Source organism: Kwoniella shandongensis, chromosome 2 (genome assembly GCF_008629635.2).
Source record: "Kwoniella shandongensis chromosome 2, complete sequence".
Taxonomy (NCBI): domain Eukaryota; kingdom Fungi; phylum Basidiomycota; class Tremellomycetes; order Tremellales; family Cryptococcaceae; genus Kwoniella; species Kwoniella shandongensis.
The window spans coordinates 704,003-723,957 of NC_089288.1; the positions used below are offsets into that span (position 1 = coordinate 704,003).

General features: G+C 50.1%; 8 protein-coding genes across 8 annotated transcripts; 4 read left to right on the forward strand and 4 right to left on the reverse strand.

The window, feature by feature from the left end:
- Positions 1–69: 69 nt before the first annotated feature.
- Positions 70–849, reverse strand: CI109_100937 (uncharacterized protein; the record flags this gene model as incomplete). The annotated part of the gene is made up of 4 exons (XM_032002589.1): positions 70–225; positions 333–389; positions 524–773; positions 839–849. The coding sequence occupies 4 exons, from the start codon at positions 847–849 to the stop codon at positions 70–72; spliced, it is 474 nt and encodes a 157-aa protein (XP_031862928.1).
- A 935-nt stretch (positions 850–1,784) lies between these two features.
- CI109_100938 (uncharacterized protein) lies at positions 1,785–3,484 on the forward strand (the record flags this gene model as incomplete). Its single annotated transcript, XM_032002590.1, has 3 exons — positions 1,785–2,909; positions 2,969–3,304; positions 3,365–3,484. The coding sequence occupies 3 exons, from the start codon at positions 1,785–1,787 to the stop codon at positions 3,482–3,484; spliced, it is 1,581 nt and encodes a 526-aa protein (XP_031862929.1).
- A 327-nt stretch (positions 3,485–3,811) lies between these two features.
- Positions 3,812–5,433, reverse strand: CI109_100939 (uncharacterized protein; the record flags this gene model as incomplete). Its single annotated transcript, XM_032002591.1, has 6 exons — positions 3,812–3,981; positions 4,134–4,291; positions 4,410–4,527; positions 4,653–4,789; positions 4,889–5,165; positions 5,232–5,433. 6 exons carry the CDS (start codon positions 5,431–5,433, stop codon positions 3,812–3,814), a joined length of 1,062 nt encoding a protein of 353 aa, XP_031862930.1.
- A 376-nt stretch (positions 5,434–5,809) lies between these two features.
- On the forward strand, positions 5,810–8,429 carry CI109_100940 (biotin-[acetyl-CoA-carboxylase] ligase; the record flags this gene model as incomplete). The annotated part of the gene is made up of 5 exons (XM_032002592.1): positions 5,810–6,184; positions 6,250–7,343; positions 7,397–7,770; positions 7,832–8,066; positions 8,129–8,429. The coding sequence occupies 5 exons, from the start codon at positions 5,810–5,812 to the stop codon at positions 8,427–8,429; spliced, it is 2,379 nt and encodes a 792-aa protein (XP_031862931.1).
- A 663-nt stretch (positions 8,430–9,092) lies between these two features.
- CI109_100941 (uncharacterized protein) lies at positions 9,093–12,972 on the reverse strand (the record flags this gene model as incomplete). Its single annotated transcript, XM_065966868.1, has 15 exons — positions 9,093–9,368; positions 9,480–9,545; positions 9,607–9,669; positions 9,761–9,993; positions 10,115–10,455; positions 10,515–10,698; positions 10,755–10,851; positions 10,903–11,166; positions 11,220–11,314; positions 11,368–11,572; positions 11,636–11,767; positions 11,829–12,088; positions 12,131–12,410; positions 12,476–12,620; positions 12,695–12,972. 15 exons carry the CDS (start codon positions 12,970–12,972, stop codon positions 9,093–9,095), a joined length of 2,919 nt encoding a protein of 972 aa, XP_065822940.1.
- Positions 12,973–13,683: 711 nt separating this feature from the next.
- On the forward strand, positions 13,684–15,426 carry CI109_100942 (uncharacterized protein; the record flags this gene model as incomplete). The annotated part of the gene is made up of 8 exons (XM_032002594.1): positions 13,684–13,857; positions 13,922–13,955; positions 14,013–14,318; positions 14,385–14,555; positions 14,623–14,939; positions 14,993–15,150; positions 15,203–15,336; positions 15,389–15,426. 8 exons carry the CDS (start codon positions 13,684–13,686, stop codon positions 15,424–15,426), a joined length of 1,332 nt encoding a protein of 443 aa, XP_031862933.1.
- A 123-nt stretch (positions 15,427–15,549) lies between these two features.
- On the reverse strand, positions 15,550–17,740 carry CI109_100943 (T-complex protein 1 subunit alpha; the record flags this gene model as incomplete). Its single annotated transcript, XM_032002595.1, has 9 exons — positions 15,550–15,909; positions 15,976–16,595; positions 16,655–16,836; positions 16,889–17,011; positions 17,077–17,228; positions 17,289–17,382; positions 17,451–17,505; positions 17,575–17,629; positions 17,705–17,740. The coding sequence occupies 9 exons, from the start codon at positions 17,738–17,740 to the stop codon at positions 15,550–15,552; spliced, it is 1,677 nt and encodes a 558-aa protein (XP_031862934.1).
- Positions 17,741–18,024: 284 nt separating this feature from the next.
- Positions 18,025–19,593, forward strand: CI109_100944 (uncharacterized protein; the record flags this gene model as incomplete). Its single annotated transcript, XM_032002596.1, has 4 exons — positions 18,025–18,397; positions 18,531–18,691; positions 18,864–19,370; positions 19,456–19,593. The coding sequence occupies 4 exons, from the start codon at positions 18,025–18,027 to the stop codon at positions 19,591–19,593; spliced, it is 1,179 nt and encodes a 392-aa protein (XP_031862935.1).
- Positions 19,594–19,955: the final 362 nt, after the last annotated feature.

Here is a 19,955-nt window from a genome sequence, read left to right on the forward strand (position 1 = left end):
CAGTGCAGAGATGGGCAGCTATGCTACACGAATATGCATACCAAGATATCATAGACGATAAACCGGTCGCTACCGTCTCAACCACCAGACGACGACGAATATCCACATGACTAGTAATAAGAATCCCATGAACCAACACCAATTACCACCCTGACGCGAGGCCATCTTGTTCATTCTTCTGAAAGTCCCGCCGAGAAAATTGGACGTATTGGCGAATGTGTCGTTCTGAGAAGGTGGATCACCTATTAGTATCACCATATAGGTTCCATACGGTACATGAAGAGGAAAAGGTGCGACAAGGAAGGATGTGTGGAAATGGAAACGTCACTCACCATTCCTCCTAATTGGAGATTACTATCTCGAACCTCGTTTCCGATCCCAACGGTGATCTAGCACATAGAAGGGATCATCAGCATCTTGATATGACGGCATCAAACAAGACCTTGCCGAGTCTATTTCATTGATAACCGTCTTCCCACTCGTTCACCTCTGTTGTCACCACCAATGCGCAAGTCACACTCACATCCTTTAATATCTTGACCTTGCCCAACAGCCCTTCCAAGCGGTCATCATTCTGCCCTTCTACATCATGCGTCGCTCTCGTATATCCACTGCCCATCCCTCCTCCATAAGGCGATTCGGAATATTGTGATCCGGTCGATGGGGGTCGGGGGAAAGGTGAAGCGCGACCTGACGAGGGGCCAGAGGGAGGTTGGGGTGTAAGAGAAGGGGTCGGGTTGTGTGTTGGATTTCGTTGTGAGAGGGTTGTGAGTCTGAGAGCAGAAAGAGTGTGTGAGCTGTAAGTAAGGGATACAGGGATGAGACGAAGGATGCTCACCGGGATGACATTGTGATTGATTCTAGATTGCGAGGACAACGGGGCAGTGATATTAATGACAAGTATCTTAAGTCGTTGGTATTAGATGTTAAGGTTGCACGACCAGGTACCTGTTAAGAACCTCGTCAACAGTCGATATGTGGATAGATGCATCTACGCGTTGATTGACATTCGGTGCTTATGGACGTTGATTATCGAATGCAAGTGGTGACAGCATGACGACAGAAACGTGGCAATGGGATATGAACAAAGTATCAGGCTCAATCCGCCTTTGCCTGATAACGTGAACTACCAATTGTTTCCGAAGGGAGCTACAACGAGACAATCAGGCACCAGGGATGTGTAAATTGAAGGTTACTTTGCTTGAATTCATACTCCTCCTCCTCTTCCTCTCTCTCTCTCTTTCCCATCATACTCGTATCTATTCGGATCCAATTCGCATCATTCACACGACATTCTGGAACAATACAACTCCCCTTCTCAGATCCCCATACGACTTACTATCCCTATCAATTCCTGTGCCAACGCTACACAGGAATACAGAACCCGTGACTAACCACACCAACGCACGACAATCCTGCCCGCCTGCCAACACCATCTCCCATCTCACTCCCATTCAACGCCTATTTCTCAAGTATACCGATTGTTACCCGGTCGATCCTGTTACCTTTCTCAGGCTCAGGATTGGTTGATTGCCACAGATCACTGGTACTAAGGGTAAAAACTTCGATCGCTTACCGTCTCCTCCTTCGCCCTTCGACCTTGTACACACCCCTTCCGCAATACCACTACCTACTTGAACCGGATGACGGCTTTTCCCACACCCGACTCTCGCACACTCCCTGAGGAGGATTAGATATATCCTCCAACTTTTGTGTATCACTCAATAGACTCAACCTCGACGTTTTGAAGCATTCACAAACGCGGCTCATACACACACACAAAGATGAGTCGCGCAACTAGCAACGGGTATACCGACTTTGCGCCCAAACCTCACACCACATTTCCATCCGAGTCGACTCCCACAGCATCCATCGCGTCGTCTTCATCGCCTTTCGCCTCAACCCCAGCTTCCATCGACAGTTCTCTACCTTCCGTCTTCCCACGTTCACTACCACCACAAAAATTGATGACGACCGGGGGTGATACGAACACACCTTCTCATCCTCCGCCGCTTCTTCCCGCCAACATCCTCCCATCGTTTTACTCCGAATCGAGGTCGATGTACAGCAGTCTACCTTCGACCGCGGTGTATCAACAGTCTGGTACGCTAGGCGGCGGATCGCTCCAAGCGGAAAGCTCACCCGCCCTGCATATCGGTCACTGGTCGAGCGACTTGTTCGTGGGGCCTAGCGTACCACATCTGACAGGCATGCAAGCTCAAAACGGTGTTCCAATGTTGGAGTTGTCCGGTATGCCACCGTATAAAAGCACATCTCACCCTCATGCTTTGCAATCCTCTTTGGCTCAAACTTCCAATTCCTCTTCTTCGCCTCTGCCTTGGACGAGTAGGACGCAGATGCAATGGCAGGGCGGAGGAGGTGGCAGTGGTAGTGGCGGCGGCAATGGAGGAGGAGGAGGAGGAGGAGGAGGAGGGACAGGTGCTACTCCTTCTCAACTGCAAAGTCCAGGAGGCGGAGGAGGAGGACCGCACACTCTGCACAGAAGTCCGTCAAATAGATCAGGTCCTTCGGCATCTCCTTCCCCTCACCCTTTGCATGCCCAGATATCCCTCGGTAACCATTCTTCCCCTGCAAACTCACCTCGCTACCATCCTTACACCGCCAATCCGTTAACGCAAAAAGGAGATTCGCTCAATTCGCCAGCCCAAAATCAAAACATGATGTTGCCACCATCGCAAAGTCTGGTGGGACAGCTATATCAACAATCTAGCGCATTCAGTGACACGGGTGATACGTCGAATCCGGCCCACCACGAATCGCTACAAAGTGCGGGATATCCAGGAATCTTGTATGGAAATGTACCATTGCCAGAGGGATATTCGCCTGCTCCGCCATGGGGAGGAAGAGCTGTTGACGAAGCGCGAGTAGGTCCAGAGGAGTATGCGAGGGTGAGTGTCGGCGCAGTTTCTCCGCCTTGTGTAATGCGGTCCTGACACTCCGAACATAGGCAATATCACTTTACACTCACCTCCTCCATGCGATACCTCACATCGTCCCTTCCAATCAACCATCGCCTCAACAGCAACTTGCAAGCAATCCACTACAATCCTTCGACTCGGTCATCAACCTAGCATCGGACGGTCTCAACCTGCTCACGGGTCATGTACCACCTTCACACCTTTCTTCGTCGTTAACAAGTACCACTGGTAATGGCGGGAAGGGGAAACGACGAAACTCGATGGGCGAGAAGAAGACACCAACAAAGTGTCTTGGATGTGGGGCCACCGAGACGCCAGAATGGAGAAGGGGGCCAATGGGTCCAAGGACATTGTGCAATGCTTGTGTGAGTGGGCGGACCACGATGGACTCAAGATTCTTCAGCTGACACCAAATCTCTTCGCAGGGTCTGGTACACATGAAACTTCAACGAAAGAAAAGAAAGGCAGATGAGAAAGCAGCGGCAGCGGCAGCGGCAGCCAAACCGGGCAACGGAAGTGAAGGTGATCCCACCAAGGCTAAGTGATCTACGGAGCCGGATGGAGGACGGGGTGTGGGCGGAAGACAGCGTAGGGAAGGGACAGAAGTCCACAGCGCTTCATATGAAAAGTGCTGGATTGTACAGTATACTATAAGTAATGTTTTTGTATCAGTAACTATTGTATCAGATACAATACGAGTATTAATCAAAGTTTTATTGGATGGCAAGTTTTAGATTTTCGCATGGTCTGTTGTAGTCGGTGTGATGCAAAACATGAAGTACACCATCGTCCTTGGTACGATCTGGAAGAGACAAACCCATGACATATGATACAACAGCGACAGCGATCAAGCAGACTAGCTTTGCTTAACTCTACTCTACAACGACGACGGGTTCATCTGGATCCAACGTCGTCTTTCCCATTCCAGCGACGAGGGCCTCAACGTCGTCTAGCTCTTCATCGCTCTCTTCTTTGCCGGCATCCCATTCGTTGCCTACGTGATTTGGGTTGACACGTAGAAGATCTTCGCCTTCGTGAGCGACTATGTAATAGGCATCTAGATCAGCTACGAACACCTTCTAATAATGCAAGATGCAAATCGTTGGCAGCGCCAGGCTCATCATTCCGTCTTGAAATACAAGACTAAATCTCATATTGTGGCATGGATGGAAAGAACTCGCCCGCACAACTCACCTTTCTCTTTACGTCGTTCTTCCTGTTCTTCTTCCATCTCCTTCTGTATCAACTCTTGCATCGCTGTGATATCCTCTGCTGTGGAACAAGTCCGATATCGTTCGATCAGATGCGAGTTGAGTTTGTAGAATGAGTGACCCCATGAGAATTTGGATAGTCTACGCCGATCAACCAAACAAAGAGTCAGCAACGTTACTCACTCCAGTACAAGGTGTAGTGTAGTGTAGGGAGGATAGATGATGTTGAAAGCCAATGCTGTGATATGAAGCCACCTACAATACCTCGGCCCAATCAGGATGGCCCGTGATGTAGAACCCTGCGGCAAGCGCTTCGACACAGTTCAATCGCCATGGTTTGCCATAGTTGACCGGATTACTAGCGATGAGGAAAGGTACTGCGGGAGTCGAACAAAACAACGAGAATCTTGTCAGCCCTCGTTGACTGAGCACGCAGAAGAACGTAGTTGGACAGGTCGAACAACTAGCCAAAGCCTGAACTGAGGAGGAAAGGTGCACTCACATAATCTCTCGTAGGGCGATTTGATCTTGCCAAATGGAACTTCGTCCAATCTTGCCCAACTACATTCGACAACTGCGAGTCCGCTCATCTGAATAATCTCGTCGTCTGACGGTGAGATCACTTTCTTCCCTTTCGGCCTGAACGTCAATAAGAGAAAGGTAAACGTCAGTATACATAAATCCTCTGTTGGCGTTGTCGTTGAGACGGTGAAGTAGACTAGGAACAGTCAGACTCACGTCAAGACAATCCCTCTGAACCTCTGTCCAACTCTCATCGAAGTGATAAGACCATGTCTCGCGAGTTTCTTACCGGAACATCGTCTCGGATCACAGTGGTCGAAATCCCACATCGCGACAGGTACGTCGATCGAAAGTAATCTCTCTTCTTCAGATTCTTCTTCTTCGTCATCTTCGGCCTCTGCGGGTTCTCCGTCTTCTTCTGATGCTTCGGAAGATGAACCATCTTCCTCGTCAGAGTCCTTGGATTCGTCCTCTGATCCACTCGATGATGAACCTATCATGCTCAATAGTCAGCCCCCAATGTAAGCAGTACAGTCAATATGAAGAGACTCTCACTCACCCTCTCCCACTTTCTCTCCCGCCATGACCCTCCTGAACACCTCTTCATCATCCGGAATCTCTTGCGCACTCCTTATCGTCATAGCCTTCTGACGACCACTCCCTCCACCTCGGGCCACAGCACTGTGCGCACCACCACCTCGACCTCTACCGCGACCTCGCGCAGGTGCTCGCTGATTGCGCTCTTTCGATGGTTTTCCCATGTTAGTGTGTAAGTATTTGTCTTGGTGTAGAGCTGATAGCTAAGAGCGAGAGTAACCTAGATGTTGATTAAGATTGATAGTCAGAGAGACATGTATTGGCTCGTACGGCCGTCAATGACTTTTTGGCATATCACGTGATTTGACTGGATTCACCCAAACTAACTTACCGAGCAAAGCCGATTCCACTAGTGAGCATTCCGGTCGATAATTGGGGACAGACAAACCACTATATAAACGAGATTCATTTCATTCTACATCTCTCTTCCCCTTCTCATCTTGCAAACTGCTCTCATCTCTCGTTGTATTTTTCTGCTCTTCTATTTTCTGTCAGCTTCGTGTCTCCTTTTGGGTTTTGTGTTCTCTTTTTCTTATCAGTATGCCAGGCCCTTCTGCCTCTGCTCACCAAGTACTGGTCTACTCTGGACCTGGTGTCTCCCCTCTCTCTTTATCACACACAATCCTCACCCTCTCTTTGCTGCTCTTACCGCATTACACAGTCCAGCCCATCACTCCCGAAGTGCTAGCTTCACAACCATGGGAACCTTCCTGTGCATTGTTTGTCATTCCCGGTGGGCGGGATCTACCTTATGTCGAGGAATTGACGACGAAACGAAAGGTCACTAAGAGGATAAAGGAGTACGTAGAAGAAGGTGGAAGGTACCTAGGTATTTGTGCAGGGGCATATTTCGGTGCGGAAGAAGTGATATTTGACATTGGTGGTCCTATGGAAGTGGTCGGAGCGAGAGAATTGGTAAGCTACCTTGTGTCACACAGGAGCAGTGGGGATGTAGCTGACCATCATATCGAATCGTCTAGGCTTTCTTCCCTGGACCGAGTGTAGGACCGACTTTCCCTGGATTCAAGTACGCTTCCGAGTCTGGCTCACGAGCCATCACACTGTTCCTCGAACCCTCCTCCTCCTCCTCGTCATCTCAACATCGTGTCCTCGACCATATCTACTACAACGGTGGAGGGTATTTCGTTCCTCCCTCTCCCCTCCCCGCGCATGTCGAGATCCTCGCTCGATATGCCGAGCCTGACCCTTCATCGTCGACTTCTAGCGGGGACGAGAAACCAGTCGCTGCGGTCCTTACGAGGACCGGCAAAGGCAGAGCTGTTCTATGTTCGGTCCATCCGGAATACCCATTGTCCGATCCTCCCGCAAGAGATGCGATGGCTCGTTTGGAACATCCCCCAGAGAAGGAACAGGTCGAACGAAGTGATAAAGAGCGAGTGGCCTGGGTCGAAGAGGTACTCGAGCAACTGGGTCTTCAACCACCAGGAAAGCACAGGTCAAAGCCCGGAATCTCATCCATCGTTCATGGAGAAGGAGACGAGGATCCAGCATTGCTATTACATCCTACTCATCCTTCGCCCGTTTTCATGCTCTCTCATCCCAGCTTATCGCAACTGCCAGCGGAAGCTTTGTCGAAGGCAGAATTGAAAGGGAAGATGAAGCAAGATGAAGGATGGGCTGTTCTTCGAGATGGTAACGATGAGCTCCGGATTGGCTCCCTGGAGAAGACATCTTCCGGTGAATCGTTATCTGAGGAGAGCCTCGCTCAATGGCTAGCCAAAGCGAGACGCACTCAACCGGTCTTCGATCCTCCACCACTTGACAAGTTGTCGCTGGAGTCTGAATCCGATACTACCCCACAACCACCTTCACCTCCAGACTTCCACTCGATCCCCAAGACGATACTCCTCCCTTCTTCCACTGTGGCATACTCACCGAGATGGACACCGCTGTTCAACATGACGACTTACTGGAATGAACTCGATGCCGCGAGAAAGGGGACAGGAAGGCGCTCAGGTGTTTTGCGAAAGAGCGTCGATGGGGAGTCATGTTCCCTGGGTGATCTATTGCTATATGCAGAGACGGTGACCAGTACGCAGACAATGCTTGACCGGTAAGTCACCTGTCACCCTATACGCTAGGACTGTTGCTGACGGTTCTACTCAGCAATCCTCTACTGCTCACTCACCTCCCGACTCCTCTTGTTTTCTTGGCCTCCTTCCAGCTTTCGGGTCGTGGTCGAGGGTCCAATATATGGCTGTCCCCACCAGGATGTCTTCAGTTCTCCATCATGCTTGAGCTCCCTGCATCGCTCGCCTCCAAAATGGTCTTCATCCAATACATCATGGCTTTGGCCGTGTGCGAAGCGGTCGATGACGATGGCAGACTCGGTGTGAGGATCAAGTGGCCAAACGATATCTACGCGGAGGTAGAAGGCGTCGGTGGGACGGAAGTAGGAAGTGGAAAGAAGGGCAAGGCAAAGCTGGGTGGTATCCTGGTGAACACGAACTTCGTCGGCGGCAAGTGGAGGATTGTCGTGGGTGAGTAATTGCGAACGCAGCTGGAGTGCTAGTGTGTCGACTGACGTGATACAATCAAAAGGCTGCGGTATCAATGTCCTCAATGCTCTTCCCACCACATCGTTATCTCAGCTCCACGGGCTTCTCGCTGCGAAGGCGTCGTCGAGCTCCTCCAGCAGACCTTTGCCAGCTGCTCCTACTATGGAAGGCACGTTCGCAAAGATTATGACTGCTTTCGATACCAAATGGGAGCAGTTTGTGGACGAGAAGGGATTCAAGGGGTTCATGGACGAGTATCACGGGAGGTGGTTGCATTCGTGAGTCTCTGCTTTGCAAGTCTGGACCAAATGGATCTGACAGTTGATAAATGATCCAACAGTGGCCAAGAAGTCACATTGACTACGACCGAACCTCATACTCGACTACGAATCTTGTCTATAACACCAGACCACGGATTACTTCGTTGTGTCCCTATTGCCGAACGACCTACACACTCTTCGTCGGGTCTCACACAGCTCTACTCCCGCAACGTCGATAGTGGAGAAGACGATCGATTCGTCTCTTCTTCAACTCGAGGTGGACAAGGTAGAACAGCGTCGTCACAGACGCAATTCGTGGATCTCCAGCCGGATGGGAATAGTTTTGATCTCATGAGTGGGATGATCAAACGAAAGGTGTAATAAGTATAGAAAGTATAGAAGAAGACATTATGGATGGTTTGTTGTATTTTGGCGAAGGAGACATAGCTGATCGTATACTGATAATCTCTTGGAGGAACATACGTTTTGAGCATACGTTTCAGGTGACGTTCATCTCACCGGCCTTGCTGGATTGCCTCTCACCACACTTACCGTACTCGTCTTGCCTGACACTCACTATATGTGTACACCCCTTCTTGCCCTCATCCATCCCATATCCATCCCACTCCCAACCCGAGCTTAGACACGTCTACAGCCAATTTTTACGCTGTAGATGTCACAGCTATCGGCAGAACAAAACCTTCTTCCTTAGTGACTCTCTCGACGAAAACTGGCATTCATTTTTCTTCCTCTCTCGAGGGGAAGAAGAATGATTTGTCAGGTTCGAGGAGTTTGTGCTTGTGATTTCTTACGATGCGCAAGTGGATCACGATGAAGAGACATTTTTGGTAGTTTTGTAGTTTGATATTTTGACGCATAGATCGTACTTGACATTTGCCTCTCAGCCAACGTGATGACATTTGATGTAAAGCACCTTTGATATTTACGACGAGTTATACCGCATAGCCTAAATTCATCAAACCATCAACGCCAATGACCACGACGTAAGCTCCAGAGCCATTCGGTCGTCCCGACCTGACCTGATTACCCCCTTGTCCCTCTTGTCGAACTCGACCCTCCGCCTCCCCCTCCTCCAGCAGACGAAGACTTATCTTTCCTTCTTAACCCATAATGACCATTAAATGCTATTCGAATTGCCAAGAACCTCACATCCAAATCACTATGACTGCCTGCCATATGACAGATTGAAGCGACTCGATCTTGGAAGTTGATAGAGCAATTTCGGACACGAGTTCGGATTTGAGAGAGTTGCTCATACGATCGTGAAGGGGAGTCGGTGGTTGGTGCGGTGTATAAACCCTTCGGACGTGGAAACCCGGGTCAGCTCGTGTACTTCTGTAATTGAACCAATGCCGGATCTGATTCACGACAATGCGACGCAGGAGAAGCTGCGCCGCTACTCTTACTCACCCTCTCTGCATCTCGGTCTCGATCCAACCTCGTCGCTTCCGCCAAAGACCAGCCATACAAATCGTCCTGTGAGCCATGTGTCAGTTTCAAGTTACTCTTCCACACTCGGGAGAGTACGACAACTCACCGTAGCGTCCCGGAACTGAAGGATGTAATCGAGTGCATCACGCACAGCGTCCAGCAAGACCTCCTACGTGACGAGCACATCAGCGTCGCGTCTCCAACGTCGATGAACTCTGCAAGCCAACTTGCGTTGCAAGGTAAAACTGAACGCTACTTACCTCCTTGTCCCTCTTCGAGCTCAGCAGCAAGACCTTCCTCACGACCCTATCCAGATACTCCCTATGCGCTGAGATCAAGCTATCCAAGTCACCCTCTCGCTTCTCAGTAAAGTCGACGAATGCAGCCCATGAACATTCGATGACTTCGAGTTGACAGAATGCTTGGATTTGACGGAGGAAATGGACCATCTCGGCTTGGACTATCCTACAATGATGCCAGTCGTTGTTGAGTCCTGAAGGACAGCGTACATATTAGCATCAAGCGACCGATGGTCACTGGCCGAAAAAGCCGATCTGCTTCCTTGAGAGGTTGTGCTCTGGGTACTTGGACTCGGATCGAGCTCGTGCACTCACCAGGTATTCGCTCATACAATCTGGACCCACTCGTCACCCTCATCCACCCTTGCGTCAAAGCCACCTCGACGCGCTTCAACCTCCAAAGATGATTGAACAGCTTATCATACTCAATCATCGCCCTAGCGTCCAGCACCGCATTCAATGGCGCTTCCACCTTGTACTCGAGTGCAAAGCAATCCCAGCCCGTTTCGCCGTGCGAGTATTCCAGTATTCGCGCATCGAGACGACGGAGGATGTCAGGCGAGTCATACTGCGCATTCGAGCCGCGAATGGCGGATTCGAGATCGGACGTGAGATGATGACGATATAAGCTGATAGCAGGTTTAGATAGTCGAGGGCTATTTGAGGGACCCAAGTTCAGCTTCAATCTACAAAGTAAATGTGGAAGATCACCCACGCCAGGGCTTCCATCAAAAGCTCGGTAAAGTCTCCAGCTCCAAGCATGAGATACGACTTGAGAGCGCGAAGGTGTTCCATAAGCACAAACTTGTCGAAGAAAATCTCCAGCAATCGCTGACTCGCAATGGAGTATGCGTCGTCAATAGACCGTTCAAGACCAGCCAAGTCGCTGTATTTGAGAGCTGCAAGGTACACAAAGTCAGCCCTGGTTCCCCTCAATTGACTCCTGCCAACTGACCTCGTCCAGCGTTGGCTAACTTTGCCTGTGTTTCGATCCAGTCACTATCCTGACAAGTATATCTGATGAAATTCAAACTTCGTCCAGTGGAGAAGATCTGCACGTCTCGTCAGCATAGGCCCTCGTCAAAGCTTCGAAGCACACTCACCTTCTTTCCAAAGTCTTCGCTCACGAAACCAGGTACCATTCCCCTGACGAAGACATACTTCTTCTCCCACACTTTATGAGCTTCTTCTTGTCCGCCCGCAGCATCAATCCCTCCTTCAAAACCTATATCACCAGCGGGCGACGCTTGGCCATCGCGGAGTGATGAGTTTTCGGGGTTGAGTTGGACGAAGAACTCTTGGAATGGGTCATGTAGCTCGCCGGAAAAGATCCAACGTTGAAGTGTGGCGAAGAAAGGTTTGGACACCTGAATGCGAATTAGCGTACACCCATGACAAGAAGTGTGCAGGATAAACATACATCTTCTAGGATCTGGTCGGTGAATTTGCGTATCAGAGGATCGCCATGGCGGGTGTGTGAGTGTATTTTCGATACCAGAGCACCTCCATGGGCAACTATTATTGAACTTGATCAGCACATTCCCTTGCAACTGTACACCACGGCTCACCCTTCGCCTCATCGACAACCGTTGCCATTTGCCGCAGCTTCAATCTCATCTCCTCAGTCCACAATCCCAGGCGCATCAGCGTCAAACCTGCTCCTTCTGCTGGCTTATCCTCATCCGTCGGTGCTGTCAAGTTCATCTGTGATTCCAGAACCGCAAGCAATCGATGATACTCTGACAATTCGTGATGTAAGAAGTGACACAGACTCTATACATGAGGAAGCGTGTCAGCTCAGCTCTGTCCCAAACGGATGGAAGAATCACAGCTAACCTGTTCTGTCATTCCTCCTCTTCCTTCTGTGGCCTGTCTCGAGTTGATGAATTCGGTGATCTTGCGGTATAACATGCCCATCTCGGACAACTGCATCAATATCGTTCTTGTCGGTTGCGATATATATCCATCCTGGAGAAACAGTTGTCAGCTGAAGGATTAGGTGGGGCACGTCTAGTTCTGGCTAGCTCACCTTTGCCTCATCCGCTACGATCTCAATCCCAACGACCTCGCCCTCTTCCCCAGTTCCTTCGGCGATCACGGCAGCCGCTCCATCCTTCCCTAATGGGAATCCGGCACCATCCCCGGCTTTTCCTTTGTCTGTCAGGTACGGATTTTGCTCCTTCGGCGGTGCTAATGCGAATCGAACGAATCGCCCATCAATACCTTGTAGGAGATACAGGGTGTCTCGCAATAGTAAATGAGGAGGGAAGGGTGGTTGTGCTATATACACTATCAGCATAACAAAGTTGGGTCAAAGACAAGATGACTTACATTTGGCTGTTCGCCATGCTTTCAGGACATCCGCTTTACTCTTTCCCTTTCCACTGAAATCTGCAACTGTGAGATTCTGCATTTGTGTCTCCACCAGTGGTTGTCTTGAAGAGCTTGGCTGAGTAGAAGAGAAAGTAGCAGGTGCAGGAGGAGGAGGCATAGACCGTGCGGCGCTTGTCGAAGTCGAAGGAGCGCTTGATCGAATGGGTTGGTTGGTTGGGTTCAAGGCTGATAGGGAGAGCAAAAATTGGAGATGTGGTGAGGGGGATGATAAGAGCCGCTGGATCGAAATAGCACGGTTAGCCTGCATCAAGCATATCCAGAGGAAAACTTGAGCGGACTCACCCCTCGCTCAAGCTTGCTCCATATTCCATTGAAACGAAGAGCTCTTTCCGATCCACTCTCATCGCCCTTCGAGCTCTGCATCAACATTCGCTTAGCTGTATCTGGCAGCGTTGCAGCGGACAGCGGTGTCGACGACGGCAGACGACTACAGCCACTCCAATCCATCAGCACAGTCTCCAGTCTTATCCACCGCCTCCAGATGAGCTGACGCTCGCTCACCTCTCCATGATTTCCTCACACCATTCCATCAACTCCTTCACTCTCTCCTTCCTCTCCTTTTCGACATCATCGTCTGCCCTACTGACAGGTCTGGAGCTAGCAGCTGATGTCCTTCCAGATTTCGGGTCTATCCGACTATTACTACTCCGTGGTGGAGCGAGAGAGGGGACAAGGGAATATACCAATTGTTCGAGAGGTGGTCGGACTGTCGTGGGCGTTGAACTCGTTCGAACTCGATGCGAGCTTGACGACATGGCGGATGGCGGTCGATTAGACATGATGTCCTTGTCTAACAGCCCGTACCTACAGTACTATCCTAGTGTAACGCCAACAGACTGCTTGTGTTATGCGATGGTATCGACGGTGAGACAGTGTTAACAACTTCAACAACAACAACATTGCATTCCGACATGATTTTCGACGTTGTCCTCTTTCCACGCGACGTGACGCGAGTGAACGAGTACGGAATCAAATTGTTTACATCTTGGTTGCTGGGTTACGTAATTCGGATGAGATTAGATCTGTTATCCGAAGCAATCGGGAGAGTTGTCACTGTCCACTGATATCGGACCAGCTTATCACAACTCGCCCATGACCATAAACGATAACAACGACGAACGACGAAGAGGAGATAGATAGTTACAGTACGTAGGGACATTTTGAATCTGTCCTGCGACTCACGTTGAAGTAACGAGACAGAATCACAGTGCTTTAGCTCACCTGTTTGATTACATTTTCGTCTAACACACGTTCATATACTTGTATCTTTCGTCTTCGCGCTTCCTTTCAACCACGAGCATCGTAGATTGGACATTTCGTAGTGAGCTAGCTGTACTTGATATCACACCTTCCCAGTAGGTGTCAGCTCATCCAACGTCCTCCCTTTCTACCACATGATCCTCCTCTTCGGCAATACCTAACAGCTACTTATGACTCAGCTCGAACACAGCTCGCATTAGCACTCCCAACCGCTCACAATCACCAACACGATGTCAGACAAATCCGCTACCCCTCCTATCATCATCTACCTCCGCTCTCTCGAAGCGGTCCGAGATCGCTCTACCCAAGTCTACAATCTCGGAAAGGAGGGCAAACTTGATCATTGGGTCTTTGACGAAGCGAAATTAGCCGATGTGGTCGACTACTGTGCTAAGATTATCGAGGTCAGTCGCAGTTACAGTAGCGCTTCTGTTCATGATAGCAGCTAATATACCTTGTTGCGGATAGAGAGACTTTGGTACAGATTATGCCAAGATTCCTCGTAAGCCATTCTCTGCTATCCTCCCTAGAGAGCATCCACCTACTGACTTGACCACAGCCCACTGTCGACGAAACCACTTCATCACTCCTTCCTCCAACCGAATCGCAACCCTCCTTTCCAACCCCTCTTTCCCGCCGACCTCCCAGCCTCTCGCTCGAGCTGGCGCACTCATCGACCTCTATCTCGTCTCTGTCCTCTTGGACGCTGGAGCGGGTCCAGCTTGGTCGTACACCGAGACAAACGACGAGAATGGACAGACCACTTGGAAAGGTGGGAGAAGTGAAGGATTGGCAGTGGCGAGTTATCATATGTTCATAGAAGGCTTGTTTTCAAGTAACAAGGAGAACAAGTTCCAAGTGGATGGTGAGTTATTGATACTTCACCGGTAGTACACCTTGATGTTGGGACTGATGGAATGGGTCTTTCTAGCCGTTGGTCTAAAGAACCTTACTCCCGAGTTACTGGCCAAACACCTCCAAGTGTCCGATTCGAACCCCATGGCTGGACTGGAAGGTCGTTGCAATTTGCTCATCAAGCTGGGCGACGCTTTGTCCAATCGTCCTGATCTCGTGGCGACTGGTCGACCTGGTGACCTGTTGAGTAAGCTTGCCCTCTTTCCTTCGGCTCTCCAACACAATCAAGCTAACCATACTGGTGTGATCTTCAGCCTACTTTGAGCCCTTGATCGCCAACTCCACTCTCCCCCTCTCCCAATTCTGGTCAACTCTCTTCGACCTCTTACTTCCCATCTGGCCAGCCCGAACTTCCCTTCCCTCATACCCGGACCAACTTCTGGGCGACGCATGGCCCTGCGCTGCCTTGTCCAGATCGCTCGACGGGGCAGGATCACCTCGAGAGGAAGGAGACGATTTTGTCCCCTTTCACAAGTTGACACAGTGGTTGTGTTATTCTTTAGTTGAGGCGATTGAGAGTGAAGCAGGGTGGAAAGTTGTTAGAGGAAGAGGTCAGACAGGTCTTCCAGAGGTGAGCCAGACCAACCATTGCGAACCGATAACTGATTTTAATCTGATATGTAGTACCGAAATGGAGGTCTTTTGGTCGATCTCGGCGCATTGATGATCAAGCCCGACTCCCTGGGCGCTAACGCATACCCGAACGGAGAAGATAAACCACCTGTGCTCGAACCTTCCCATCCTGCAGTCATCGAATGGCGAGCCTTGACCGTCATTTCTCTGTAAGCCCGCCACGACATATCTCTACCAAGCTGTGCTGATCTTCGCCTGCAGTGACAAGATTCACGAGCTGCTCTGTTCCAAGTTGTCGGTCACGCCTGATGTATTGGGCCTCGCACAAGTACTTGAGGCAGCCACTTGGAAAGGTGGACGTGAGATTGCAAAGGAGAAGAGAGCTGGCGGTGGACGTGAGTGTCTTTGGATGCTTATATCAGTTGCAGCACTGACGTTTATTCGTAGCTCCAATTGACATTGTCAGTGATGGTACTGTTTTCTAGTCTTCTTTGACATCGAGTTGTCTCGTGTGCCGATCAATTGTTGCCCCTTGTATATAGACACCTTGAATCATGCACATGCACATTATGCTCTGCATTCTCCTTGTCTGTAATGTAATCTTAATACTAATGACCATGCTCATCCACTTCTTCCCTTCTTTCCGGTGCGACCTGAATACTATCGTCTATCCTCAACAAACTCGTAGCGGCTTCCAAAGCAGATTTCAAACTCTTGATCTTACTTATCGTAGGCTCCAAAACCCCCGCTTGTCGATTATCAATCACCTCACCGTTCAAGAGGTCCAAGCCGTAGAACATGAGTCCTCGTTTCGGGTCGGTAAGAGCGGCGTTTTGGGCGGCATTGTGGTATGCTCGGAGCTTCGCGACGAGATCGGTAGAGTCTTTGGCGGCGTTCATGGCGAGGGTTTTGGGGATCGTTAAGAGTGCGGAGGCGAACTCAGCAATAGCAAGTTGTTCTCGCGAGCCCTGGTAACGTAAAAATGACAATGTTGTCAGCGATAAATACAGACAAGGACACACACTCGTACTCACCAAAGTTGTTGCAAAGTTCTCAAGGTAGATTGACAAAGCCGTCTCCACCGCTCCACCACCGGGAACAACACTTCCGCTCTCCAGTGTTCTCTTGATGATGGACAAAGCATCGTGCAAAGCCCTCTCCATCTCGTCGAGCATGTAATCGTTTGCACCTCTGAGGATGATCGATGAAGAGTTAACGATCTTTGTTCCCTTGACCAAGATCAACTCGTCGTCACTGATTCGCTCCTGGACGACCTCGTCGGCGTAACCGAGACTGGAGGCTTCGAAAGTCTCCTCACCCTCGAGGTTGGCGAGAGAAGAGATGAGAGAGGCTCCTGTAGCCTTGGCGATTCGCCGGAGATCCTCCTTTCTACATCTTCTAACGGCCATAGCCCCAGCCTCAACAAACTCCTTCAAACAAAGATCGTCGATACCCTTGGTGGTCAAGATGACGTTGGCACCGGTCGCAAGGATCTTTCGCACTCGCTCGAGGGTGATCTCTGACTCTCGTGCTCGGATAGCTTCGAGCTGTTCAGGGTCGTCAATGGTGATGTGGACACCGAGGTGCATTCGCTGTTTGGCGAGGTTGATATCGAGACATGCAATCTTGGCGTTGGTGACACGGAGCTTCATCGCTGCAGGAAAGGGTCATCAGTGTTGGGTCAAGCACTAAGACGGCAGATGCGGCACTTACCATGCGAGGCGACGGTACAGTTCAAAGCGTAACCTTTGACCATGAAACTCTCCCTAGCAGATTTTCCGTGCGCCTTGAGGACATTGACAGCCTTGACAGGGTACTTCTTCTCTCCCTTAGCGTTGATGGTCTTCACAGCAAGCATAGCCTCGACAGCGAGAGGAGCAAAGAAGTCGTCGTCACTATACGTAGTTGTCAGCTTAATTCACAGACCTCATGGAGAAATCAGCTCACGCAGCAAGGATTTTTGAGCTCATAGAGGTCTTGGCGACGTTGACCAGAGAGTCTTTGCCGAGCTTGTCGACCTTGGTGGACAATTGGTCGGCCATGAATCGGCACGCTTCCTTACAAGCGAGTCTGCACCAGATCTCGTCAGCGAACCAGCTCGGAGCAAGCTCTGGTCGAGCAAGTCGGCGACTCACCTGTAACCAGTGATGACAGTAGTAGGGTGGATCTTGTTCCTGACCAACTCGTTTGCTCTTCTCAATAGCTCTGACGCGAGAAGAACGACTGAAGTAGTACCATCTCCGACCTCCTTATCTTGTTGCGTGGCGAGGGAAACGAGGATACGGGCCTGCAAGGAAGGTGCGATCAGCTTAACGTAGCGATGTCATTTAGCAATTGTGAAACATACCGCAGGGTGGTTGACTTCGAGCAATGAGAGGATGGTAGCTCCATCGTTGGTGATTGTCACATCTCCGACATTGTCCACCAGCATCTTGTCGAGACTACAGGAGAGATGAGACCTTCAGCACGACATTTCGGTAAAGTGTTCGATGGCAGTTCGACGACTCACCCGACAGGTCCCAAAGATGATTTGAGGATGTTCGAAACCGTTTGACAAGCCATGACTAGCAGTGAATCACGTATCAGCTGTCTGCGCCGTACGACAACAAGGTAGCTGATTGTGCATTACTCACCATTCGCATCTCTCACTTCCGCACCGCTCGTTCTTGTACCTCCCAAAAAGAGGCCCTAGCAACAGCGAGCACAGAATGTCAGCGAACATAATTTGCGTTGATACAGTCACGGGAAAGAGGCGCTACTTACAGCTCGTGGATCACGTTGGTACATTGTCGCTGCCATTTTGTTCACTTCCCTTTACGTCTTGAGGTTGGGTAGTGATATGAGTGGATGAGTAGAAGACTGAGGAAGGTTGAGGATGATATAGCGACTTTTGGGATTAGACACACCTGAGACGCGATTTTGAAAGCGTGGCGACGGGATCAATTTTAGTAAATGAGAGAAAAAACCTCCACTTTCGGGGATGGTGAGCGTTCGAGATACATCAGTACAATGCAATGATGCATATTCAGCTTGCATCACATCTGAACTGTTGATTCGAGTACCTCCATACAGACATCGACACAATGAGTCGACCTACCACTTCCTTGCGAGTTCTGCTCAACGCTCTGCCCCATTCGAAAATTCGACCGCTTGCCAATACCGCGTGGTTTCCCCGACTATCGTTTCCTGCGACTGCTCCTGCCGTTCGAAGCTATGCAACTCACCGATCTTCCACCTCTTCTTCTTCCTCAACTTCACCAGATCACAAAACGGCACACCCCAGTAGAGCCGAAGCGACCTCTGACTTGCTCAACAGACTAGGCTCGACAGCTTCGAGATCTGCTAATGAGTCTGCGGGAGGACAAGAATCGGTGGGACCTTTCCCACTTGGTGTGGGACCGAGTGGGAGGAGAAAGGTCTGGAAGAGATGGTCAGACTTGGGTCTAGGTGGGAAATGTGAGTGATCCATTCGAAGATTCGCAGCAGGGCTGGATGTGTTACTCCGTCCTGTGTGGGCCTTTTATTCTGCACACAACGAATTGTAAATCGATTGTACAATGCTGACAATCCATGTGTCATGGTCACTTAGTGGTCCGTACAACACAACAAACAGGCAACTTGACCGTCATCCTAGTCGGAGGTGCACTCTTCGTCATCCTCACCGTGGCACTTACGACTGAGCTGTTCGCAACGAATTCACCATCGGTGTTGTATTCCCAAGCGGTGGACATGATCCGAGCTTCTGATGCTGTGAGTGCGATGGGCGGTCATCTCCCTTGGCAACCGTTGGATCCTTGACCGTTATTGGGCTCCATCGATCGAAAGGTGTCTCGAACATTACGTTCATCTCTAAGCCCGCCCCGCCAAGTCCTCCACCTATCAAACTCAGTACTGACTAGTGATTTTATTGCTTGCACCACAGCTCAACCCGCACCTCCTACCTCCACTCAAGTTCACTCACTCACCCCACTCTTCCTCTCCGGTGCGAGGTACACCCCAAATCCCCCATACGTTCATCCAACACCCTACTTCTGGTCGGGAGCATCTCCTACTCACATTCTGGGTCCACGGGCGGGGTAAAGACGAGCCTGAGCCGATGGGCTGGATCAAACGAGGTTGGAGATCTGTCGAATCTTTCGGCAGAGAAGGTTTGAGATATGCTGGATTACTTTCCCCTTCCGAGTCTTCTACAGATGACGATGGAACATCAGTACAAAGTGTATCAAGGGCGGGGAAGGAAAGTCAAGTACAAGCACAACAACAACAACAGCAGACGGGAACGTTGGGTAGATGGTTAGGTGGTTTCACGAATAGTTTGAGATCAACCGCAGGTGGAAGTAGTGGTTCTGGACGAGGATCAACTTCGACAAGAGGGTTACCCCCGGCAGGGACTTATAAGATTGGTGAAGTTCGAGCGGAATATGTCAAGGTGAGTAGATCCGCGCAAGACCACTCGAACGGTGTAAAGAATCCAACTGGATCATTGCTGATCTGTTGGCTTCGTCCGTTCGCAGAACGCCTCTGGTCAATTCACACTTCTTTCTCTGATTGTCGACGTCCCTTCGTCTCGAGCTACGTACCCCGGTCGAGCGGTCGTATTCCAAAGTCCTGAAGCTCAGACAGAAGGCTTGATTGGTAAAGTCATCAGATAGAACGGCAGAGTGCAGAAAGAAAGAAAATGCATGTTGTATATTTTACAATCTATCTATCGAGCTGGCAAGTGTCTATGGAAGCGCGCGGACATTGCGTTCCGGCGTGGATAAAGTCCGTTAACTGAGTCAAGGGAAGAATGTCCAAGATTCGTCCTAGCAGGTGAAATATATCTAAAATGTACTGGAGATGATAACGAGCGAATATGGACAATGTACTACAGTATGCACAAGCACCAAAGTTCGACAATTTGCCATGGAAGAGAAATGATCAATGATCTCCTAATAGGCGAAAGTTGATGCCGTGGTACTGTAGGGGTGACTAGGCGGGGAGGGGGGAAAGAGCGAATGGGTGGAGATTGAAA